Consider the following 27,600-nt stretch of genomic DNA (forward strand, 5'->3'; position numbering starts at 1 on the left):
ATAATAGCTAATATTTATCTACCACTTACTATCTGTGAAGCACTGTGCTAAGTGTTTTTCAATTATTTTCTAATTTGATCCTTACAATCGCCCTAGGAGATAGGTGCTCTTATTATCCCCATTTTACAGATGAGGAAACTGGGGCAAATGGAGGTTAAGTTATTTGTCCAGGTTCACATAGTTAGCAACTGTCTGAAATCAAATTTGAACTCTGGTCTAACTATCTACAGACCCCACATTCTATCCACCTCACCATCTAAGCAGACTCTGAGGAGGAGACTTATTGTCATGAAAACCTTGACAGGAGAGAATTTACAGTATCAAATGCAGCATGTAAATCAAGAAGAATTAGGGTTGAAAAAATTTAATCATCAACATTTGACAATTGATATAATACTAATAGCTAAGTTGATTTAAGGCTTGCAAAGACTATGCAAATCTCATTCAAAGCCTACCGCAATCTTAAGAGGTGGAAATTATTATTGTTCCCATTTTACAGAGGAGGAAATTGAGGCAGACAGAGATTAAGAGACTTGGCCCAGGTCACAAATGCTTTTATGTGGTTCATCACTTTATCCACCATGCCACCTAGTGGCCTCCAGCTGATATCTTTGGAGAGAACAGCTTCTTTGGGGTGATGAGGTCCAAATCCAGATTGCAGTGTTAAGGAGTGAGTGAAAGGAAAACAAGCAGAATTGACCAGCGTCACCAGATCTTTTAAGGAGTATGGCTGCGAAAGTAAGGGGAGCTGTAGCACAACAGCTTGAAGGGATGGTAGGGTCTAGTAAAAGTTTAAGGATGGAGAGTTGATAGCAATCTATCTAACTCCATCTCTACTATATATAGTGAAGCACCCCATGCAGATAGATAGTAAATGCTTCTGAATGGATTGTTGAGCATATCAAGAAACACTTTCCCAACTTATATCTCTATTTTTCCAAATTTTGAGCAGCTATTGGGGGCACTATATTGACCCCAACATAGGATACTATTTAATAGTTACCCTAGTCATCTAGACACCCTATAAGCATACTGACCATCTCTTACATAGAGAATGAGAGTCAAAAATTCAAAATTTCATACTGCATTGATTTCCTATTATCCATTATCAATACTTCCTTTATCTATACTTTTTATCCTCTGGGTACTAAATGCTGTAATTTCAGTGTAAGTTATAGTAAATTACCAAGTAGTCATTTCCCATCACTGTTTCCTTACTGCAGCATGCTTACATCACTGGTATCACTGACTATCAAGGCAAGAAGTACATACAAATTATTCAAAGAAAGGAAAAAAGACTATTTTCCAATACAGAAAATATCAGAATAAACTCCAGACTTGTAATTAATGAGGCTCTGAAATGTCTTAAGTTTTGTCAAAATGAAATATACTTATTTAACTGCTCAATTATATTGATTACCATGAGTAACTTACATTATTACATGCTTCATTTTCTTTAATGATCACATACCTGGATGAAGATTAATTCATTCTTGATCTCTTTGGCTATTGGAATGCAGCTCGGATTACTCTGTCACTAAGTGGCTGAGTGGGTCTGAAGTTGTCTCCTAAAATTCCATCACAGCCCTCTAAGAGTTCTGCACCTTTAACATGGGTCCTCAGTCTTCGAAATTCCTCTATCTAAAAATAAAACCAGAGAAAATCAATTAATATTTCATATAAAATAAATAAATCCAGGGTTTATAAAGACTTTAAAAGATACATTATTTTCAACAGTCAAAAAAAAATTCTGTTATTCCTTACTGGTCTGAAATTAGCCAATTCCTTCCCATCTAAGGATGCTTAAAAGGGGAACAAAGCATATGCCTATCAACAGAACAGAGATAATGTGAGCACAGATAACAAAGGCCTCAGTCTGTTCATCAGTTTTTAAACATTTCTAGCTTCTTTTATTGCTAAAATTGTACATGGGAAATTCTCTGTGTCTCATTCAATAACAGCTTAATGACACCCTCTATATTATTAAGAAGGTAAGATTAGTTCCTATTTCCACAACTCATCAGATAAGTTTAATGACTATATTGTAAAAAGGGTAAGATTTTCTCCATTTCATGATTAAAAGTCAAAATGAAAATTCAAATTCAACATCTATGTGTCTTAAACTAATGGAAAAAACTTTAATTAATGGGGGAATGTCAAAGTATTTATTTTAACATTTAATAACTAAACTATTTTGCATAAGCAAAAAGTTTTTCTTTATCAAAAGACACTTAGGACTTTTCACATTTCTTCTATAGTCCTCAGAGGTCATATATCAAAAGTATTCTTAATATCTCAAGCCCATCTGTGTGATATAAATCTGTTTTAAAACCAATTAAATTTGTCTAGTAAGTTAGTTGTAATTTTGAGGTCAAAATATTTTTTAAAGGGAAAATCTGAAAATCAATTATTTTGTTTTCACAGTGTCAAAAAAAATAACTTATTTTTCCCCATTAAACTTTGCAGTTTTGTAGGCACAGTCTTAGAGTGAAAATATAGAGAGAAACTATTATTCTACTTCTCCTGGATACTCTGTCTAGTTAACTGGCATCATGAGAATCTGATGGATTGATTTGTAGAAGTGCCTAATTCTAATATTTTCTCCCACCATGGAGTTAGGGTAATCTAACCAAAGAATTCATCACAAAGTAACCAATCTACTGGCAGACATTGCAAGTACCAAGCAAAATCACTACATTGGTGAGAGGTAGGTAAATGCATAGGTAGATGAGAGAGAGAGAGAGAGAGAGAGCGAGAGAGAGAGAGGGAGGGAGAGAGAGACTACAAATTAATAAATCAAAACTAACTGAGGATCTATGCCACAGTCATTTCACAGCTATCAGTCAACTAATTGATTGGCACTGGTTAAAACAAAAGTTAAAAAGTCTACACCAAATTAGAAGAAAGGATAAAGATGAAAAAACATTCCATGCAATTACAATTATAATTATTATAATTATCTATTGAAGTTTTTACTTAAAAATAGAAATAGATAAAGCTAAAGATATTGAATCTGATTATCATAATTTCTTAGAATACTTAATGAATATAAAAGTTATCACAATGAAGAGCCTAGAAAGCGCCTGGGCTCCCAAACACTTTGTCACTTTGCTGAGTAGAGAGACATGTATCTATCCCACAGGGTTGTAATAGGGATTAAATAAGACAAAATACGTAAAGTGCTTTGCAAACCTTAAGGTAGTATGATGAAACAACGAATTTGAGTTAGGAGACCAGAGTTTCAACTTTTTCCTCAACATTCACTGGTTACATGATCATGAGCAATTTAATTAATCTGCATGAGTCTCAGTCTCTTCCCTATGAAATGAGGATGATAAAATATATGCTACCTTTGTCATAGGATGGTTGTGAGAGCAATGCTTTTAAACTTTAATGTGATACATTAATGTGAAGTTATTATTATTATTATTATTATTGCCAAGATAAACAAACACAAACCTAAAAGTTAAGATGCAAAGTATTACAGAGGAAATTTGCAAATGATAACAAAAATACCCCTCAACAACCTCACACACAGAACAAGAAGAAATGGAAGGAAAATAAGGTCTGCAGAAAGTTAGTCAAAGACAAGATAAAACCAAGTCAGACTCTCCCCAGAATTTTTATAGATGAAACTGGAAGGATTCAACTGATGTGAAATCAAACAGATTTGTCATTATTTTTTCTATCAATCTAATGTCATCATCTGTGATGGTAGAACCACCATATTTGGAATCTACAACGTGAGTTTCCTAAAAGAAAACCATTCTTCCTCAGAGGCAATGAAAGGAAGTGACTAGAGAAAAAGTCATACTCAATGGGCAGAATAGAAGGATTGGCTGGGAAGAAGTGATCCAATCCACACAAAGTAGGGGGAGGGGGTGGGGGAATAAGGAGGAATGACCTAACTCTTTAGCTCTGTGGAGGAACAGCACCACCACTACAATGATACACTTATTAAATGCCTAAGGTGCTGTTCTGAATACTGCGCTACAGAGAGTCTCTATTCCAGTCATGAGATACAGGTTGAACAAATCTACCAAGAGAAGGAATGTCAAGTTTGGGGAAACATAGTAGTTCAGTTTTTCTGGAACAAAGATATGAAATAAGGATTGAAAGGTAGATAGGGACCAGATCACAGAAGCTTTAAATGCTAGGCTGAGAGTATGTATTTTATCCTAGAGTAGACTGGGGTCATTAAATATTTTTGAGTAGGGGAATGACTTGGTCAGTTCCGTACTTTAGGGAGATGATCTTGGCATCTGTGTGGATATTATATTAAAGACATCTTGAGATTTGAAGCAGGAAAACTAATCAGGAGGTTATCACAGGAATCCAGGTGAGTAATGATGAGGACTTCAACTAGGGCAATAGAAATAATAAATCATAATCATAATATTTATATAGTGCCTTAAGGTTTGCGAAAGATTTTGCAAATATTATCTTAGCCTCACAACTCTGGAAGGTAAGTGCTATTATCATCCCTGTTTTACAGATGAAATTGAGGCTTAGAGAGAATAAATGACTTGTCTAGGATCCCACAGCTGGTAAGTATCAGATGCAGGATTTGAACTTAGGTCTTCCTGACCTCATTCCCAATACTCTATTCATTACATCATGTGAATAAAGTAAATAAAATTAATTTAATAGATGTTGTAGAGGTAAAATCTACCAAACTTCACAACTAATTAGATTTGGGGGTGAAAGGAAGGGAAGTATTAAAAATGACTCCAAAGTTACAACCCTGAGTGACTAGGAAGATGCTGGTTCTCTCAACAGAAATTAAGAAGTTTAGAGGCAAGGTGAGTTTGGGAAGAAAGATGGTGAGTTATCTTTCAGGTAAGTTGCTTTCAGGTGGCTTTGGGACATCCAGGCAAATATGGCCAGGAGGCAACTGGAGTTGTGGACTGGAGCTCAAGAAAGTGATTAAGGATGAATAAATAGTTCTGGAAGTTACCTAGGTAGAGATGATAAGTGAACCTGTGGTAGGTTCAAGGGATGAGATCATTGAGGGAAAAACTATCAAGAGAAAAGAGCACAGGACAAAACCTTGGGGAGACACCCATATATAAGACACAGAAGATCCATAGTGGTTCAGCAAAGGAGACTGATAAGTAGTATTCGGACAGGTTGGAGGAAAACCAGAGTTCTCATAGCTGTGACTTGGAAATAACTATAAATACTGTCAAAAATATGAAATGTAGAACAGTAGGATTCTGGATTTTTTTTCAAGAGATATTTCAATTGGAGTGCCTGTTTTAAGGTTTGCTTTGAAGCTTCTTTTGAAAAGAAGTTAATTTTATATTTTCTTAATCTAAATTCAAAATAAACCTTCAAGCTTCAGGATGCAACCTCAGACAGTTTTCATGAAACAAGTCTCTTCAACCAGAGAGGAACTGAATCGACAGCCCGACAGTCCCAAGTCACTGTAGTATGGGAGGAACTATTTCACAAGAAATCCTTCTCTCTGATCATAGCAACACTTTGAAGGCTTTCAAACATCAACAGAGATTGGGGGGGGGGGGGAGTCTCTTTCTGAAATGTCAATTTCTCTGAAATATCTACCTCTCAAAATCCTTTAGCAACTTCAAATGGTTTCAAGAGCATGCTGAGTTATCCTAGTTCTAGTTTCCTGAACATTACTGCACTGAAAAAAGATATAATAATAATTGAACAGAACAATGTGTCAGGATAAAAGTCTTCACCAAAATATAAATGTCAAGGTAATGCAGGAGACCATCACTGTCACATGCCTTTGTATATATGACTTTTCTACTGTGCCAACAAAAATTTTTAACTAAAATTCAAAAATAGGATAGAAATTCAACCCTTCTATTAGAAAGGCTTCTACTCTGACAGGTAGTACATAGACTGGCAGCAGCTCACTGTAGCAGAGATGAAAAACTACATGCTAATTGGTCTAAAGTATTTGTTCCATGCTTCACTGACCCAAAAAAAAACAGATAATTCATAAAAGTTCCTTTTTAAAATTGCCTACAGTATACGTATGGAAGAGCTACTTTGCAAGTGGCTGAGATTTGGTCCTAATTGGCTTCTGGGGTTTTGCTTTTTATCCAGACATATGCCACCTAGTATTTAAAGAATGGCTTTCACTTGTATTTGGCATACTAAAATTTCAAGAAAATAGAGAAAGAGAAATCTATAAAAATGCTTTTGTTTCATCTTTCATATCATTAAAAAGCTATAACAATAAAAAAGTCAAAATGGTCTTTCAGTATGCTCTTCTATTACTCCTCATATGTACTTTTTAATAAATTAAAGGGTCTAAAGCAGTGAACTTCTGGAAATTTTCCACATTTGTGAATAAGTGGTTATCTATTACAAACTTACAAACACATATATACATATGTACGTGTGTGTGTGTATGTGTATAAATTTTCTACCTACCCCCACATACTCTGCTGATTCTCTATTTCATCAGTCTAGTGCAGGGGTCAAGGCCACATGGGGCCTCAAGGCTGCAGGTTCCCCATCCCAGTCTAGTGCCACCAATTATCTCTTATTAGAAACTGAAGAGTAGAAATGCCCAGTAGCTTCTAGCTATCCCCTCAAATATGTCAATAAGGAAGCATGTTTCTTCTCATTCCATCCTCCTTCCTGAAGTAGTTCTAGTGATATATTTTGGCCTTCTCATCCTTCATTAATATTTATTGATGACCTACAACATCATCACACAGTGAAAAATGACATGGCCCAAACCCATAAGCAGCCTCTTTAATGGACACCATGGCATAGATATACATACAAAGCTCAATCATGCAAACAGTCTTTGTTTTCTACAGTTCATTAAATGAGCAGATAAGTCAGTTCCCAGAGGAGTGGATGGATGGATCATAAGATCATAGATTTAAAGTGGGAAGTATCCTTAAAGATCACATAATCTAAAATCTTCTTTTTAAAACTAAGGAAACTGGTCCTAGGAGGAATTATGTTATTTGCCCAAAGTAACAAAGGTAAAAAGTCTGAGAGTTAGACTTAGGATTCTGGGAAGAGAAGACAGGACTCTACTAGCCAACCTGGATCCAGAGGATATATTAGTAACTCTATGGTTTCTGAAATAGCTCTTAGAAGCAAATGTACTTATCTAAAAATACACATGATTTTAATTTATATTAAGGCTGCAATGGCTCAGAGACTGTCCAGCCACATATACACTCACCTCAGACATCTGTTCATGACTCCACAAGTTTTATACCTCAATTCTTTTAAAAAATCTATGATTATATTTTGTATTGTTTATTCCCTTTACTCATACATATCAAAGACCTCATATCACTTGATATATTCTTCCAGAGTTACTCTGATAGGAAAAAAAAAATCATACCACAGCCATCCTGGGGTTGAGTCTCTTCAAATAGACATGCCATCTGTCACCTATACTGGGCATATAACTATCATAACTATGAAGTGGGAAAATGTTGGCAGCTAAATTTCTGAGGCTACAGAATGCAGTTGGACTATGCAGGTTAGCTATATCCAGACCATATGAACCAGTCAAGCCCTATAATCCACACTGGTGTCAGATATTTGGTATATTATCACTTCTCCCATCCCACCCCAACTCCAACCTAAAAGTCTAAAAATAAGCCATAGAGAAGGTGGCATTAAGAGGGGTGAAAACTCAAATTCCTATTTCCAAGACTTTCATAGATACATCCATGAACACGAAAATGTTAGAATATGCTTTTCTCCCCTATGCTATTCTCTTGCTTCATTAATGGAATGGAATGAAAAGTAGGGAGACGTGAAAGAAGAGGAAGAAATTGGGGAAATGATTGAATTTGAAATGTGAGGTGAGCAGAAAAATATATAAGGGAATGGCAAAAAAAGAGGAAAGAGGAGGCAAAAAGAAAAAAGAAGAAGACTGAGGAATAATGATAAGCCCTGTCTAAATAATTTATGGATAGAGATCTGATGAAAAATATATTCTGGGCTTGGAATCTCATTTGCCAATCAGGCAACATTCTTGCTGAAAAACAGTTTTTAATCTCATCTTCCTAATGTTTAGGCCACTGTTTCATCTTAAAGTTATTTAATGGTTATGACCATAAATGACTTGGAAAGAAAGAATTATATTCTCATTCAAATTCTATATAGAACAAGTAATCCTTCCAATCTTTTTTTCCCTTTTCTATGGCATTTTAACCAGTATTAATATAAAAAATTTAACTAAACAGGAACTTCCAGTTCCATATTCTATCAATTCTTGATTCTACAGGAGATGTAAATGCTCTGTAATGTACTTAATTGTCAATAGTACCGCATAGTAGAAAATTGCTTCTTAAATCAAGCTGTTTTGCAGTTTCCACAGTGAAGCATTATGATGAATAACTTTTTTTTTTACCTTGGTAATTCAGATGCTGACTCTTTCCCTTAATGATATCCTGCAGCAGACAATGCAACTGAAGATACTGACTATTTACCATAATAATACCCTGCAGCAGTAGTTACATAAGTTAACCCTATAATGTATGAAGAAAAATATTTTCTTTTACTCAATTCAAATTTTTAATCTATCAAATGCATCAGATACCTTGGGGACATTGTCTGCCATTCTTGATTCCTTTTGTTATTTTATATATCAATCAATTCTCCTTCTGCTCATCTTTTCTTTTCCCTCCAAACCAAATAATACTAGTCTTTTCAATTTTTTCTTGTATAGAATCCCATCTCCTGCCTATGTCTCCTATCATTTTTATTGTCCTCTCTGGACCTTCTATTTTTGCCCTGCCTCCACTGAAATTATGTGAGAAACACTGAATGAAGAATTCAAGGATGTGCTGATTTATTTGCTGTCATTATAATATTTTCTAGATTATTCTAAATTCCCTTCTTAATATAGTTGAACATTTTATTTGCCTTAAAAAAAACCACACTCCTGCACTTTGAACAGATGTTTTCATGAAACTGTATGTTAATAGCATCTAAATCTTTATTCTGTGAGGTTATAGCTAACTTAGAAATCATCTATGTGCATGAGTAGTTGAAATGAGTACTTCTAATACACATTCCTTTGGATTTGGCTCCCCTCTACAAAGAGAGAGTTTGTCCCTGGCAATAGGAAAGCATTACTTAGTGCTTTAGGGATAGATTTTGCCAATAGCCTCATTTCTCTGAAGTCAGTGAGAGCCAAATCCATAATGACATAAATCTAGCCCTTAGTTATTTTATTATATCACTGAATAGCATGATAGTAAAATACAATATCTCATGTATATATAATACCTTATATATAATTTCACATTAATATTGAAAATGCCATAATACCAAGGACTCCTTTAATGAGATTCTAAATGAGATTGGGAATTTTCTCTTCTATAGCTCAGCAAATTAAATCATAGTGGCTTGTCACGAATTGAAGTCTATTGCGACTGCAGAGCCAAGACATTTGGCTTCTTCATAAAGAGAGTTCTCTGCCTATAAACAATGCTAAGAGAGTGAGAGCTGGGTTTCTACTCCTATCAAAAAATATCAGCAGACATGTATTGACTTGCATCTACCCATAAAGGTAGATACATGTCTATATATATGGACATATATCTATAGACATATATATAGACATATATATAGATATATATGTCTATAGTGACCATCGAGAAGAAAAGGAAAATTAGAGCATGACATGGATGATATAATTGAATAAGGATGCTATTTTAGAGTGGTATAGTTTATTCATATATTAGGTGGGAAAATAAAGTGATAAGCAAGTTATTGGATCCCATATGATCAAAAAGAAGAATATGATCACACCAATTCTCTGAGTCTTATGCTACCCAAATGCTACCATTTGATATGTCTACAACATTATAAAAACAATAATTCACATTTCCACAAAGTTTTAAAGTTCATAAAGCACTTTTCTCTTAATAACTCTGTTTGGCAAACAGAACATGTATTATTATTTAAATTCTGCAGAGACTTTATATTCCCAGCACCTAACACAAAGTAAGTGCTTAAATTGATGTTTGTTAAATGAATAAATAAATTAAAAAGCAGATCATCTAACTCAAAATATAGTACTTTTTTTACTATCTCACTCAGCTTTTTGAAACCTGTTGAAGTTACGTCAAAAGACAAACTTTGATTGATTATAAAGACCAATCTCTGTCTCAAAGAACAGATGATGAAACACATCCATAATGAGGTGGGAGTGGGGTTCAATGGGTATACAATGCAATATACATTGTCAAATATGATCACCATAGGTTGGTTTTGTTTTATTATCTTGTGTTTGTTACCAGAAACCATCAATAAAGGGCATTAGTATGTCAGGAAATGATTATGATGTAAAAATAAAAAGCAATGATTTTTTTTTCTCTAAGAGAGAAAATTGTATTGATTTCAAAATACTATCCAATCCATGATTGCATGAAATCTTCACAATAAACCTGTCAAGTAGGTGGGTACAGTAGAGTCATTATTATCCCTTTTTTACAGATGAGGCAACTTGGGCTTGGGGAAGTTAAATAACTCACAACCCAGGTTTTTGGACTCCAACATTAAAATGTAATTGGAAAATATTTAACAAAAATAAATAAAAATACAATAGAATATAATGTTAATATGTTGTGTTTAAAAATCAATATATGGCCCCCAGAGATCCTTATGCATGGTTTTGTGGACCCCAGCTTCTATGAATTTGACGCCACTGTTCTAGACAACCCTCTCGTTGTTGTTATTGTTTAGTCATGACCTCATTGGGAGTTTCCTTGGCAGAGATAATGGAGTGGTTTGCCATTTCCTTCTCCAGCTCATTTTACAGATGAGGAAACTGAGGCAAACAGGGTTAAGTGACTTACCCAGGGTCACACAGCAAGTAAGTGTCTGAGGCCAGACTTGAACTCAGGAAGATGAGTCACTCTGACTCTGGGTATGGCACTCTATACACTCTGCCACCTACGTGCCCTAGGCAACCCTCTAGCCTGTAAATTATAGAAAAAGTGCTGAGCTGCATTATTAGTGGGACTTTTGTCAACCAATAGTTCTCTGTACAAATGAAATCACCGGTGCACTCTTTCTACTAGGTACAGTTGGTAACACAATGGATTAAAGCACTGAACTTGGAGTAATGAAAAATATATTTCAAATATTGCCACAGCCACTTAGGAGCTGAGATAACCAAGGCTAGTCATTCAATTTCTCTCGGCCTCCATTTTTTCATTTGGAAAATGGGGGTAATAATAGTACCTACCTCACAGGGTTGTCATGAGGATCAAATGAGATATGCTTTGAAAACATTAACTTTTCTACTAAGTAAAGGAAAAATCTTTAAGGTTAAGAAGAAGGTTAAGGTTAGAAGGCTAAATTTATAGTTCTAAAAAAAAGTATAATACTAAGATTGGGACAGACAAGGGGGTAAACAGACGAGATAAATAGGAGCAAAGGCATGAAGTTAAAAATTAACACTTGACAGCATTTTCTGCCCAATGCTTACTGATGCAGGTCTCCCAGGCAGCAATCTGCCTACACCACAAAATATGGTCAATCATCTGGGAAGATCAAGGTGGAAGCTACAACTTGCTGTGCCATTTCTCCTCCCTAACATTGGCATCATGAAAAAACAACAGCAATTTTCTTCCATACTAGCTCTTCTCCATCCTATCATTCTCCTGTCTCACCCCTTCATCAGCTGTTTTGCCTTTCTGTGCATAGTACTAGTATCACTCATACTCCCCCCACACACCCAATCTGTCACCAAGTCTTGTTGTTTCTGCCTTCACAACATCCCTCATATGTGTCCCTTTCTCTCCACTCAGACAACCACTCCCTGGTGCTGACCTTCACGATTTCATGCCTGGACTATTGCCTTTTGGTTGGTCTCCCTGACACAAGTATCACCTCACTCTAGTCCATCTTCCATTCAGCTGGCAAAGTGATCCTCCTAAAGCACAGGTCTGACTATGTCGGGCTTCCATTCATTGAACTCCAGAATCTCCCTATTACCTCCAGGATCAAATCTAAAGTCCTCCGGCTTTTAAAACCCTTCACAATCTGTCTCCTTCCTACCTTTCCAGTCTTCTTACACTTTACTCACTTTCATGTAATCTATGATCAAACACCATTGGCCTCCTTGCTGTTCCTTGAACACAATACTCCATCACCTGACTCCATGCTTTTTCTCTAACTATCCCCCATTCATGGAATGAATGTTCTCCCACTTCATTTCTGTCTTCCTTGGCTTCCTTCATGACACAGCTCAAAACCTACCTTTTTCATGAGACCTTTTCTAACACAAACACAGACCACTTCAAAGATTTCCTTCCAATTGTACTGTATATATCTTGTACATACATAGTCTCTTCTCACCACAATAAAAATATTAGCTCTTTGAGGACAGATATTCGGTTTTTACCTTTCTTTGTATCTTCAGTGCTTAGCATAGTTCCTGGTAGTGTTGTTGTTCATCCATTCAATCATGTCCAACTCTTCATGACTCCATGGACCATAGTCTGCCTGGCCCTTCTATCACCTACTCTCTCCCAATGTCTTTCCAAGCTCAGGTTTGTTGCTTCCGTGATACTATCTATCCATCTCATCCTCTACCATCCTCTTCTCCTTTTGCTTTCAATCTTTCCCAACATCAGGGATTTTATCAATGAGTCCTGTCTTCTCATAGAAAGTTCTTAATAAGTACTTATTAATGGTGGTGGTGGTAGTGGTGATCACAATCATGAATTGCCTTGGATAGTAGATGGTATTTTTCCTTCTTGACTATTTTTTTTCCTGTTCTTCCATTTTGTATACAGCCCTTACTATCCTACTGTATGATTTTCTGTGTCCTATTTGAAGATGATAACAAACATAGGCCACTAGTCCAAAGCAGATTTCAGCATGTCACATTCAATATAGCAAGGACACAGACATTGGATAGAAAATAAACAAGCCAAAGGATCAGGGAAAACCAGGCCCATCATGCAATCATGAAAAGGAAGACCTAATTGTCAAACATAGAAAGAGAGGAACAGTGAGTATAAGGGAACAGTGGCAGTGAATTCTTTTAGGCAAAAAAATTAGATATATTCTCATTAGCTACAGCCTGATTGAGGTTGGTGGTAGGAAATTAGTTTTATATAAATTAGCCTTATATAAAAAGCAGTGTTAAAATATGATAATTTTATTTTTGCCATTTATAATTATAAAGTAAAATTCCATGAAGTTTTACAGATATTCATAGAGAATATTATTATGAATATCTCCAATATTCATGGAGAATGATATGGACTTAAGAAATCTCTGCCTTAGGTGTATGGGATGCCACTCTTGTTTTGTGTGTCCATTTTGGGATCTATCTATTTTGGACTGACTACGGGAATATATGGCCTGTCTTTGTGTTCCTAGAAAAGCAGGAACTCCTACTTCTATGTTCTGCTAGTTTGTATCTAAACAAGAGTAACCAGAATTATCCAAAGAACTGAATGAACTACTTTAATGGCTGAGATTGGCAACTACTGAATATCAATTGACCCCAGATTAAGCTAAACTTTTTTCTGAGAGTGTGGTTCTAAGATTACCCCCTTTCCATTCCCCAAATGCTTCCTGTCTCCATTCACAAGACCATATTGCCTAATCTCATGGAATGATACAAAGGGAAGAAAGCAGTACTCTTAAAGGAAAGTCCTGTGTCTATTCTCTGGAAGAGTGCAGCTCCCTCAGGGACCCTTTTGTCTGCCTACACATAAAACACAGAAAAGTGTGCCCACCTTGATAGTTAAATTAACCATACTAAGTAACCCATGATAAGAGTGTTACTGTAGAATGGTGCCTGAAATAGCTATTTCTAACTAGTTTTCTGCTTCCAGTGTTAAGGGTAAAGAGGGTATTAAAACATTAATTCAGCAAATTAAATTCCACAGACATTTAAAGTACTTGCTGTGTATAAGGCATTGTGCTAAAATCCGGTTATACAAGTACATGAAGGAAACAGTCTCTGACCCCAAGGAGATATGGACCTCAATATGGAACACTATGACAATGTCTTATATATGTTATCTCATTTGATCCTCCCAACAATCCTGTGAAGTAGGGCCTATTGCTTCTCCCATTTCATAGATGAGGAAATTGAGGCTATACCAACATGATAGAAAATAGGTTATATATGTTATGTTATTTGATCCTCATAACAACCTTATAAAGAAGGTGTTATTATTATTCCTATTTTATGGATGAGGAAATTGAGAGGTGACAAATGACTTGCCCAGGGTCACATATCTAGGAAGTGTCTAGCTGATCCTAAGAGAAATTGTTCCAGTGGAGTTATGGGTTACTATTATAAAATATAGGGAGAGATAAAGGTAAATAAGTTAGCAGAGCCAGTTGAATGCACACGCTCTAAATTCTTGCTTAAGAGTAAGACTAAGAGAGTGGTTAGCTTATTATAGCTTTACCTGTTATTAGAAAATGTATCCTGCATTAAATCCAACATCAGTGGCTAATTAGAGAATGGAGAAAATCACATGGTCTCAAAAAAACATACTAGCAACATTAAAATTCTGTAAAACCCTCTCAAGCTGGAAAGGCTTCAATGAGAAATGATGTGATATCTGAACCTGTGATAGTAGGTAGTTAATATCTTGGCCACAGTAACTTGTGAAAACTGTCTACTAAGGAGCATCTATCTTTTAAGGATTGTGTCTGCCACATTAAAATGTAAGCTTCTTGAAAGTAGGAATTTCTTTTTTGTTTGTTTGTTTGTTTGTTTTTTGCATCCCCGTTACTAGCACAGTACTGCCACATAGCACTAAATTAATGCTTAATTCATTGGTTGGTTGACTGATCAAGTTTAGAATTTTCCTCAGTGAAGAAAGAGCCTATCCCAATGAAATAATGAATCTATCATAGATCCTTATCAAAGTAAGGTGAAGCAAAAATTTTTATTTGGTGTACTATAAACAAATAGTAATATAACCAACCCAACTCAAATTAATGTCTATAATAATAAAGATGTTCAGTTATAAACACTAATTTCACAATAATCATAATATGCAATGGAATTTGCTGAGCCCAATTAACTGTCCATGTAAACGCTCATAGACCTATCAGAATACAATTTGGTCAAAATCTGAGATTTCATAGGTATAGGGAATTGCAGCATGGAAACTCCTTTAGGACAATTCAGGTGGGCAAGTCATGGTCCCTAGTATGTTTAAGGCACTATCTTAAAAAAAAAAAGTGAGGCACTGTGAGCTTGTGATTTCCCCATGATCACATCCCCAGCATTGTGTCAGAAGCGACAATTTGAACACAGGATTTTTTGACTCCAGATGTCTGCTCCTGGGACCCCAGACTCTGAAAGATGGGCTTTTTGCCTTATCTTGCCCAGAAACAAGCCACAATGCCACTTCCCAACTATTTCCAAATTATATGGCCCTCTCCCCACTTCCTTGCTTTCTTACTCTAGCTCTGCTTTATATATTGTCTTCTTCTTTTAGAAAGTAAGCCCCTTAAGGGCAGGAATTATATTCCTTGCTTGTATCTATAAAGCTTAATAAATGCTTTTTCATTCATTCATTCAGAGACTGACTCTCTAGAATATTATACCAGGCTACTCTTTATCCTTAGTCTCAGGACACCATTAGATGAGGAGATGATGATGAAGTAATAGAACTATTTGCATATACTGTTAATGGCTCCACCTCTAATAAGTATCATGAAAACCTATAAAAAGCTGTAATGTCACAACAAATAGAAAAAAATTAAGACATAAGTTAGTGGAAGGTAAAGAAGAAAGGAAGGAAGAAAGGGAAGGAGAGAGGGAAGCAGGAAGGAAGGAAGGGGAGGGAAAGGTGAGAGAGGGAGGAAGGGAGGAAGCACCTTTAGGGTTATGCAAACCAATATCAAATCGCATATTTTTATATAATACCAAAGAGCATCTATAACTATTACTGCAGTAAATATCACAATGATTCAACTTCTACTACAAATAAGTAATAATTCTACAAAAGTTCTCTATATATCCCTAATGCTCCAAATTAAATAGGGCCTAACAAAAAATAGCAAACTTGCCAAGATATTACATTGTGGATATGTTTTCCTTGGGACGTACCAATTTTTTCATCTATACATACATTTACTCAAAAGGGTCCCCAACCATACTCCCCAGGCAGGTTAATTTTTAAATTTCATGGCATCTTAAGTTTGTGTACAAGTACCATCTAGTGGCAAAGCTTGGCCACTGCAGGCTTATGAGCCTTTCCAGCTAAGACTGAGGATTGATAACATTTTGTTGCTTTTCTCAGTTACTTGTAAAGTTGCATGTCGTACTATAATTCAAGGAATTAAACTGCTGTTTTAGACAGTTTTGTAAGAGATTCTGAATCTTATGAACGATTAATAAAATGATGACCCATGGAAATAAGAAGTATAAAGGGGAATGTATTAAAAGGCATATGGAAAAATCACCCTGTGAATTTTAAAGTAGTAATGGTAATAGATTCCCCATGTAAGTCCTTTGGAAAACAGGAAGTCTATTCAGCATTGCTCTACCACTGCATGAAAACATTAAGAGCACAGATAAACCCAGACTGTAGCTAAAGGATTTGAGAAATTTCCAATTCTATGGATGAAATTCATTATGATTTCATTGAATTAAAAAAAGTTAAGAATGGTGAAGACAGTAAAACTGAGAGAGAAATTAAATATGAGCTGAGAGTGGTAGTGATGAATATGATAAGAAAAAAAAGAATAGCTTTAGGCAAATCATTAATGAAAACTTTATACCTTAAGTTAATTGTAATTGTAATCAAGATATTTGTGTGAAACATTTTAAGGAGATTACTTTAATTTTCTCTCTGGTTAATATGGTACATGCAAATGGACAGTGACATCATCAAAAATCTCAGTAGCGATATGGGCATGACAGAAAGGTAAGCACCAGGAAATGTCATTATATAATGGTATTATATTTATCTGCATAAATATTTAATTCATTATTCTCCATTCCCCTAGATTATAAGACCCTTGAAGGATTGTGTCATCCTTATCTTTGTATCTTTAGTACCTAAAAGTGCCTTGCACATAATAGACACTTGAAAAATATTTGTTGTGATGAATTGAATTGAATATGAAGGAATTGATATTATTATATTAGTAAATCTGAATGTTGTAATCTTTTTCTTCTGAAGACAAGACAAAAGAGGATACATTTAAATTTTATTAAGACTTGGGTTAGAATTTCTGACTATATATAATGCCATATATATAATCTTGATAGTAATCAAGAAAGTAAAAAAAAATTATCTACAAATAAATTGATGTATGATAGACTCTAGTATTGGTAGAAAATCTTGTTTGTGATAAAAAAAAATTTGCAAGTAGATTATAAAATTGTATAAATAATAATCATACAAATATATTTTCTAATAGAAAATTTTGTTTAATTAGGGGGCAGCTAGGTGGCACAATGGATAGGGTGCTGGGCCTGGAGTCAGAAAGATGAATTTTGCTGAGTTCAAATCTGACCTCAGACACTTACTAGCTCTGTGACCCTGAGAAAGTCAATTAAGCCTGTCTGCCTCAGTTTTCTCATTTGTAAAATGAGCTGGAGAAGGAAATGGACAAATGAACAATAACAACAAAATGGGTATTCCTACAAATTCACAGTTAGCTATCTTTCTGTGATATTAATATGTTGATTTATTGGAAGTAGAGAAAGAAACAAAATAATCTATCCCTCAAAGTTCTTTGACTGTATTTCCATTGTCAGAAAAAAATAGGTAAAAATTATTCTAACTTTACTAATGACAAAAGATTCATGCTTCTAGTCCCTCATTTTGCCTTTTACATAGCAAATTTTTAAAAGCATTTAAAGAACAATTAGATTAATTCAGCACACTTAAACTGATACATGGAAAAAGTGATTTTCTTTACAATATGATATATTACTACTATATATGCAGATGTGTATGATTCATTATAAAAAAACAAATAGCATTATGAAAAAACTAGAATCAATTTTTGGCTATAGTGAAGCAAGAATTGAAAGTAATTTCTAAAACAGTAAATAGCCCACAGGAAGTCTATAAACTGTTTTAAAGACAACTTCCTGGAAATTCCAAGGAAAATACAAAGTAAAGACCTAAAAAGATAATGTAAACAAATGAGGACACTTCATAGTTGCCTAGCAAAGGAAAGAAAGTTATTAGAAATGGAAGGGACATAAAGAAAAGGAACCTTTTAAGATATGGAAAGATTAGCCAAATGAAGAAAAAAGAGAAATTATCAGACTATAGCAGGTCAAGTACATGCTGGAAATTGGATGATCCAAAAAGGAACTCAAAGTCAATAATAATTTTTTAAAACCTTCTGAATATAGATTTCTATAGCCTCCAAGGAATTTTAAATTGTGGGTGACTCAAAGTGCAACTGATAGGTACACAATGAATATAAGGAGGCTGCAACCTACTTAAATGGCTATATATAAATATATATATATATATATTCAAAAAAATGATGTAAAAGATGTGATCCGAATGCTATATGAGGAGAAAAGAAGGTGAACTTATCATATACCATGTACATAGGTTGATGCAGACACCCTACATACTGTACTAGTATTCATACAATGTTAAAAGAACTAGAGGAACAATCTAAGCACATTGGGTAGACCATGTATTTAGGATTGTATGAGGTTCATGGATGAAATTTACTCAAGATGAGTAGATACAGGTGGGTTGTGATCATTAGCATTAATCATAGATACAGTGAAGTATTGAGTATCTAATACAGATAGTGCCTCAGATGGTGTCCTGAACTCACAGGGCAATTTCCTCAGCAGATGGATGCCTTGAGTTCAAGGTACTCTGCTGCTCTTTATCCCCTAAAACTGTCAAATACATAGCCTGTGAGCTGCATGAGGCCCACAACGTTCTTGAGTGTGGCCTATACCAGATTAAAATATAGTTCCTATCTGATTTTAAGGGTGTCACAGTAGCTAGAGTGCAGGGCCTGGAGTTAGGAAAATTCATCTTCTTGAGTTCAAATCTGGCCTCAAATATTTACTAGCTATGTGATCCTGAGCAAGTCAATTTACCTCTGTTTCCTCTGTTTGCCTCAGTTTCCTTACCTATAAAGTGAGCTGGAGAAGGAAATGGCAAACCATTCCAATATCTTTGCCAAGAAAACCCTAAATGGGGTCACAGAGAGTCATACATGACTGAAAATGTTTGAACAACAAAAATCTGATTTTGATGTAAAGGTAAAACTGTTAAGTCCTTTTCTATAGCAAAAACAAAACAAAACAACTTTTAACCCACAATTATACTTTATGAGCAGTGGAAGTACAACCATTACCTGTATCTGCGATATAGTTAAAGGGTATCGGAATAAGATCCAAGTAACGCCTTCACTGCAAGGTGGGATAGTAAGGGAGCCTTCATACACCCAATAATCACGCAAAAGAGGATCTGTTTTTTTTTTTTAAAGAAGGAAATAAATCACAGTAATGTGTTAAATAAGAATAATCATAGGTAGCATTTATATAGTGTTTTAAGATTTACAAAGAGCTTTATAAATATCATCTCACTTAATCCTCTCAAGAGCCTTATATGGTAGATGTCTTTATAATCCCACCTTTACCAATGAGTAAAATGAGGCTGAGAGATTAAGCAGCTTGCCCAGATATGCACAGCTAGTGTCTGAGGCAAGATTTGAATTTAGATCTTCCTGCCTCCAAGACTAGCTCTGCCACTGAGTTAGTAGGGACACCAAATAAAAGTTGTTTTTTAGAAAACAACTACTTTTAAAATATACTTGAGACTTTCAATGGAGTAATTCTCAAGCTATTTCCTTCAAGTTACTAATGGCAGTGATAGAACTCATAGATGATGCCTATTTCATTCTTCTAAAATTTCATGGAGAAAAAAACTTACCAAAAACCTGTGATAACCATGATATGTCATTTCTTTGAAATCAATCCATTTATTAACATGGATAGCTAAGAAAGACATAATCCATCTCCCCAGGGGGAAAGAAAGAACAATGAAAAAGTGTTAAGCACCATTTCAACACACAGAAGACAAGGGAAAACTGATTATACCTGAAACATGTAGATGCAGAAAATCAAATTTCTCTAGTCTCTTGGAATATCCAGAAGACTACAAGTGTTTAAACAGTTAAGATTTTTTCTAATTTCTTTTCCTTTGTATTCCAGAGGCAGCTAAATGGACCAATTCATTTGTACCTTTTTGTTGTGTATAACAATGCTGATGATAGAGATTTCATCCTCCTTTCAGTGAACTGCTTGTATAAGGTGCTTAACATCTCTCTACAATGTCTAGATGTCTAATCACTTCCTGTGATGGAATGATCTCTGGTGACTGGCAAAAGGACATTACAGAAGATAGTCTCCAATTTTATGTCCAGAATTGAGTAATGAGTAAGTGGTATTCTTGAAGTTGGCAGGACCCACTTGTCCTACCTCACCCAGTCTTGTGAAGATAAAATGATAAGTACTGTGTAACTAAGAAATGTCTCATAACTTTTACTGTTGCCATTTTATTTTTCCCATTGTTCATGGAGCTGACAAATTCCCTATCCTATTGACAAAGGGTTACTCCCATGTTTGCAACTGTTGCAATTTGGTGCATGCCTTCTGTACTCATAGATGCTATTCAATGAGAACTTATAACAAAAGATTTTGAAAATACAAAGGTATAAATTCAAGAGAAAGCATAATGTTTACTTACACTTTTAGTTACAATTCATTTTACAGATTTCAGTGTTAAGACCACTCACCTGGTAACAAAGTATTTGGATTAAAGCAGGGTATTATTTTAGTCTTCCCCTAGGGAAAAAAATAGTACTAATTAACCTCACATTATTTTCAAATGTGAAGCATGAAAAATACAAAACAAAATGGCAGAAGATTCTTCAAATGACTTTTGATGAGTCTACAATATTTGCAACTATCCGATATTTAGTGGGTTGTTTTCTGGTCAGAGATAAATTTGAAGTTTTGATCAAATTAATTCTACTACAAATCTATGTTTATTTCAAATTCTCCTAATCGTATTTTTCTCCTTAATTACCAAGAGGCAAACTTTCTCCAAGGATAAAAATGTTTGGAGTCCAGCGTCCTTTTCTTGATGCCAGATTTGAATTTAAGGAAAAGATCTATCCCATCATTCAAAGTTTCACATTTGAGATCCCCAAATGATCTGCTCTTATGTTTATAATTGAAATGAAAATTAATCCTGTATGTACCCCAAACTGAACTTTAAAACATTAATCCTTTACTCAAAGCAAGAGAGTTCACTTTAATGTGCCAAATTGAGTTTGCCCACCTTCTGTGTGTTGCATTGTAATATCATCTGTATCTCTAAAAAAATTAAACTCAAGTCCAAGAACTGAACTCAGATCATTATTTTTCAATAACTAATGCCATAATAAATGAAGCATAAACAAGAGCATCTTTTGCATTCCGAGTTATTTCAATCAAACATAAAGTAGGATGAGAGGTGCCTCTTCCGAACCCTAGGTGTATGCATTTAGATTGAAGTGGTCATCAAAATTTGGTCTTGCCTAGATGTGCCCTTTGAAATCCACTCTTAAAGTGATCAGTCAAAGGAGCCCCTTGAGATCTTCTCTATGGCTGCATTTTAGGACAACTCTATCTCTCTGAAAGGTTCTAGACTAGTCCAAGACCCCACAAACTTAATCTAGAGTTGAACTGAAAAAGATCTTAATCTTCAAATTAGTTGTGAAATGAATCCGATGATTCATTGAGAGCTTTTAGACCAAATAGGCATTGCCCAAACACCATATCTATGGCAGCAATACAAGACTGAACTAAACTCTCCAGGCCCACTTTAACCCAAATATAAATTCCAAAATGGATTCGGTATAGGCCTGTAAGGTAATATGACCAGCTCAAAATGTGATTCCATGATACATTTAAGGACATTTTCCTATGACTATCATTCACCTGAATAGTATCTTTCAGGTCATATTCTTTTTTCTTAGTATAATCACAGTAATTTTGTATTGCCTCATTGTATTTATTAGGCAATTTTTTTTGATACTTACCTCACAACTTCTGTTGATTTATTATACATCTCTCATACATCAAGTTTTCTTTTGTTTTGTTTTTCCCCTTTTTAAATAATGACTTACCTTGTACTGAATATCCTGGAGAACATCAGTTACTGCCTTCAAGCCAATGTGCTCTTTTCCTATCTGAAACACAAAGAATAAACAATCCAAAAATGGAAGTTTATGTTTTGCACAATGTTATTGTACAAAATATTGTAATAAGTTGACTACCATATGTAAGTGGCATCTTTTTGTTTGGAATAATTCAGTTACTTCCACATTAGTAACTATGATAGAGTGCCGTCAAACAAGATTAAGTGGTTAAAGTCTAAAAATGCCTTTAAAAAAACTTGGAGTCAGGAAAACTAATCTTCTTGAGTTCAAATCTAGCCTCAGATACTTATTAGCTAAGTGACCCTGGGGAAGTCATTTAACCCTGTTTGCCTCAGTTTCCTCATCTGTAAAATAAGCTGGAGAAGAAAATGGCAAATGACCCCAATACCTTTGCCAAGAAAATCCCAAATGGGGTCATAGAGAGTCAGACATGACTGAAAAATGACTGAACAATAACAATAATAATTAGATAAAATCAAAATTGCAGCCCAAACTGGCACAACAAAATAATTAAATATCAAATGGGCAACAACTCATTCTAACTTCATCTTATTGTATAGCAGGGAAAAAAATTTCCTTTGCGACACATCAAATCAGAAGATGAAAATGTCAAAGACACATCACATTTTGTTTGAAAAATATTCAAAAAACTCAAGACAACAAAAGCATAGCTAAACCTTTCTGTTTTTATCCCTATCCCATCCCCAGCTTTGCAGAACAGTGAAACAGAGGAATATTTTCCCATATCCATTATCATGGAAGAACAGCCACAACAAAGCAGATATATGGCACAATGGATAGAGTGCCGGGCCTGGAATCAGGAAGACTCATTTTACTGAATTCAAAGTGGCTTCAGAGACTTACTAACTGTGTGACCCCGAACAGGTCACTTAACCCTGTTTGTCTCTATTCCTCATCTGTAAAATGAGCTAGAAAATGAAATGGCACACCACTCCAGTATCTTTGTCAAAAAAAAAAAAAAACAAATGGGATAGTGGGATCACGAAGAGTCAGACACAAAAAACAACTCGACAACAACCAGATATTTAGTAACTGAAGTAAGGGTAACATTAAGTACTATGGAAATACGACTATGATCTTAAATAGTTTAACCATATGATTTTTATTTTAAAATTTATTGATAAGAACATGCTGTTCACATTATGTTGTTTAAAGTCAATTCACTTTTGGTTAAATAAATAATATCCACAAGCTGGTTTATTGTTGGGAGATGGGGAGAAGTGAGAATGAGATTATTGTTTCCATTTTTTTGTTTGTTTTCTATTGTTTTATTTTAAGAATTTGCCAGCCTGATGAAATGGAAAGAGAGTTGCCTCTGAGTCACAAAGATCTAGACTGAAGTCTTGCCTCTGTCAAGTACTGGTTCAATGTGAGCCTGGTCAAAGTCAGAATTTCCCAGGCCAGTCTCTAAAATGGTAAGGTAAAGAATGGTTACTGATCTGCATCAGTAAAGGAAGTTCTTCTACACTAATGATATCATAGATGAGGAGTGGGGCAGGGTCAGTATTTAGGCTACTTGGATATAATTTCTAAGGTTAGAAAAAGCAGCACAAATTAATTTTCTTTGCTTTTCCTTTTTTCTGGCCAATCATGCTTTATCAACATGGTGAAGGTAAAGTAATTAAAGTCCACAGATAAAATGATAGAATATATGTAAGGCACTTTAAAAACCTTAAAGTACCATATCAGTTAATAATAATAATAATAATAGCAAATTATAGATAACATTTATATAGCACTTACTATGTTCTAGGCACTGCACTAAGCTCCTGACAAGTATTATCACATTTGCTCTTTACAAGAAGCCTGGAATGTAGGTGCTATTACTATTCCCATTTTACAGATGAGGAAATTGAGACAGACAGAAATTAAGTGACATTATGATTATCCAAAAAGGCATTTTAGCTATTAGCTCCTTTTCTCACATATAATAGCTACCTACTAGGAACAAAACTAAATGATTGTATTGGCAACTTCCCTTCTTCTCTGGAGTTTTAACAGTAAAATATTAGTAAGACAAGCTGGAAAAAAGAGGAGAAACAAAGACTTTGTGTAACCTGTAAATAGAATCATTGGTCTCTAAATAATCAAGCTGACTTTGATGGATTGTCAGGTCTTCATTATTCTTTAGATAGTTTTTTTTTTTTAGTAAACATGGAACTAATTCAATTTTAATCAACAAATGAGAGATATAGGCACATTTGTAAGAGAATAGGTACTCATGAAGTGTTCTTCCCTATCTATTCCAGCTAACATATTCCTAGACTTCTTTAGCATTTAGGAACCTAAACCACATTATTTATATGCCATCATATAATCTGTCATATCTTGGTTTCAAAATTGTTTGAAATATGTGTGTCTTATTCCCCAATAAGATTGTAAGCTCCTTGAGATCAAGGCCCGTGTTTTATACTTTATTTATATTCCATAGCACCTAACATTGTGCCCTAACATGCTTGCTTAATAAATCCTTCTTGATTGGTTGTAAAAAGGAATAATTTTTAAGTAGATAGATTATACATGGAGAGCTTGCCCAAATCAATGAGATCACAAATCCATCAAAGTATTGAAGATAGATATTCTTTTAAAGTTAAATGGAAATGTACCAAATTTTTAAGGCATGGATTTATAAGATATCTATCATTCCATTTTAATCTAGAGATATATATTCCTAAAAAGGGGAGCCATTTTCATCCAGACAAAGACAAATCCTAGAGTTATTTATTTTTAAAAAAGCAATAGCAAATTATTAATACTTTTGAAAAAGTTGTTATAGTAATATAGTAGTAAATAGTTATAGTTTTAGCTAAGTACAATTCAATTAACTCTGCTAAAAATTCGATAATGACAACCAAGTCAAAATTATTGTTGCAGGTTTTCCCAGCCTAGTGGGAATTAGGAGATCTAATTGAAAACAACAACAACAACAAAAATAAATAAATAATAAATTTTAAAAATCCTAACTGCTTAATTGACCAATCCAAGTAAACTCACTGGATCTTAGTTATGTCATCTACAAAAACCAAAGGGATCAGGTTCTATTAACTCTTCAAATTCTCCACATTCTAAGACTCTAAGCAGATGAGCTGAAATTGCAAGTGTTCACATTATATACTAGCTAACTGGCTCACTGTTTTTAGTTTTAAAAGTGGGTTTTATACTTTCTTGATTTTCTCTAGCTTAGTCTAATTAACTAAGAAGTCGTATGATTGATACTTCATAGATTCTATGGTTAGTCTAAGATCATTGTAAAGGATTCTTATAAAATAAATGAATAATGTCATAAGAAGACTTAAACTAAATTCTCTCTTCCAGGATATTTGTACTTCCAGAATAATACTCTGAAGGAAGTACTATGAAGGAATTATTTATCTATCTAAAAGAGGTTAAGTCTTTTCTACTAAGGAATATAGCTTTGTACATCTTGATCTCCAAAGATACACATGTCTGTTTAAAGTATCAAGGGGTTTGTCTGCTTTATTAATAAAACTACAAAATAAAAATCCAGTTCCAAGCAAATTAAAAAATATCATTTGGCATCTCTAAATCGTAATGTATGATATTAATAGTAGACCATTTACCTGAACAAACAAAGCAATAATAGCTATTCCATGTGTTTTCCCCACAGCCTCATCAATGCTGCTATAAAGGGTGGAATTCCAATGGATAAGATGAAGCTGGAAAACAAACGACATAGGCAGAAGAGGTTAGTGGCAGATATAATTCACTTGTAATTTGGAAATGGGAAAGGAAACTTTGGAATATCTTACATATTACATTTCATAAATCAGAAAATCAAAGAATTTGAGAGTTGAAGAGAAATTTGAGAGTTGAAGTTCCATATAAATCCAACCTATCTGCAAAAGGATTCTTCAGTATAACATCCCCAACAAATATTTGTCCAGACTCTCTTTAAAGACTTCCAAGGTCTACCACCTCCTGAGACAGTCCATTCCATTTTTAATAGTTCAAATTATTAGGAAATTCTTCTTTATATCAAACTTAAATTTGCCTCATTATAACTTCTTCCTATTGCTCCTAATTCTTCCCCCTGGGGCCAAGCAAAGTAGGTCTATTTTTTCTTCTATATTGCAGCAATTCAGATATTTGAAGACAACTAACATGTCTTCCCAATACTTCTCATTTCTAAGATATTTCCAGTTCCTTCATCTAGTTCTTATATGACATGATCTTGACATCCTGCACCATCTTGCTTGCCCTATTCTGGACAATCTTCTGTTTATCAATGTTCTTCCAAAAATGTGGTTCTGAGATCTGAACATAATATTCCAGGACTACATGTGGCCTGAGCTGGGTAGAGTACAGTTGGGACTTTCATCTTCATAGTTCTAGATCAGGGGTGGGGAACCTGCAGCCTCGAGGCTACAAGTGGCCTTCTAGGTCCTTGGGTAAGGCTTTTTTGACAGTCCAAGTTTTACAGAACAAATCATTTTTTTTAGGGGATTTGTTCTATGAAGTTTGGATCCAGTCAAAGGGCTGCACTTAAGGACCTAGAAGTCCACATGTGGCCTTGAGGCCACAGGTTCCACACCCCTCTCTAGATATTATGCCACTCAATGCAATGCAATTCAATTAATTAAGCATTATTTGAACACCAACTATGTGAAAGGGACCTTACTGAAAATACGAAGGCAAAAATAAAACTGTTCTTATCCTCAAGAATCACAGAGGTTACATTCTACTGGGTCAGACAACAGCAGGGGAAATAAAATGATCAAGATAAGGAAATCAAAAATATATCAAAGTAATCTCAGGGGAATCATTAGCAACTGAGGGATTTTGAAAGGCCTTATACAGGAGATGAGACTTGAGCTGATCTTTGAAGGGGACTAAGGATTCCAAGAAGCACAAGGAGGGAAAACATTCAATACATGGGAGGAAACCTATATAAGTCACAGAGGTGGAAAAAGTATTGGCATAAATGGAGAATGGCAAGAGCGCCAGTTTGGTCAAAATGTAGAGCGTATAAGGAGCAGTAAAATGAAGCTAATTTGTATAGATAGTTTAGCACTAGACTGTAAAGGACTTTAAATGCCAAACAGAGGAGCTTTTATTTTTTCCTGATGGAACTAGGGAACCACTAAGGCTTCTTGAGCAGGGGAGGGACATGGTCAGACTTGTTCTTTAGTAAAGCCAATTTGGCTGCTCCGTGAAGAATTACTTGGGAAAGAGGAGACACTAGAGAAAGAAAGACCTTTTAGGAGGCTATTTAAAACATTCAGGTGAGAGATGATACAGCTGAAGACTGCATTTAACTTTTTTAGCTGCCATTTCACAATGTTAACTCTTAGTGAGCTTGTAGTCCATTAAAATCCCCAGCAGTTTTCACACAAACTATTGTTGAACTATATTTCTCCTATCTTGTACTTAATAAATCCTTCTTGATTGGTTGCAAAA

General features: G+C 34.8%; 1 protein-coding gene across 2 annotated transcripts in view; it reads right to left on the reverse strand.

Moving 5' to 3' along the window:
• The window catches only part of LOC114054252 (carbonic anhydrase-related protein), a 183,067-nt gene that overhangs the window by 47,070 nt on the left and 108,397 nt on the right, over positions 1 to 27,600 (reverse strand). For both annotated transcript variants that reach the window (XM_027877430.1, XM_027877429.1), the window contains exons 4-8: positions 25,764 to 25,859; positions 22,129 to 22,191; positions 20,752 to 20,800; positions 19,309 to 19,421; positions 1,472 to 1,641 (exon numbers count right to left, since the gene is read on the reverse strand). In XM_027877430.1, the coding sequence (XP_027733231.1) occupies positions 1,507 to 1,641; positions 19,309 to 19,421; positions 20,752 to 20,800; positions 22,129 to 22,191; positions 25,764 to 25,859 (456 nt within the window). In that variant the 3' untranslated portion in view covers positions 1,472 to 1,506. The remainder of the gene's footprint in view (positions 1 to 1,471; positions 1,642 to 19,308; positions 19,422 to 20,751; positions 20,801 to 22,128; positions 22,192 to 25,763; positions 25,860 to 27,600) is intronic.

Source organism: Vombatus ursinus, unplaced genomic scaffold (assembly GCF_900497805.2).
Source record: "Vombatus ursinus unplaced genomic scaffold, bare-nosed wombat genome assembly UNPS02014812.1, whole genome shotgun sequence".
Taxonomy (NCBI): domain Eukaryota; kingdom Metazoa; phylum Chordata; class Mammalia; order Diprotodontia; family Vombatidae; genus Vombatus; species Vombatus ursinus.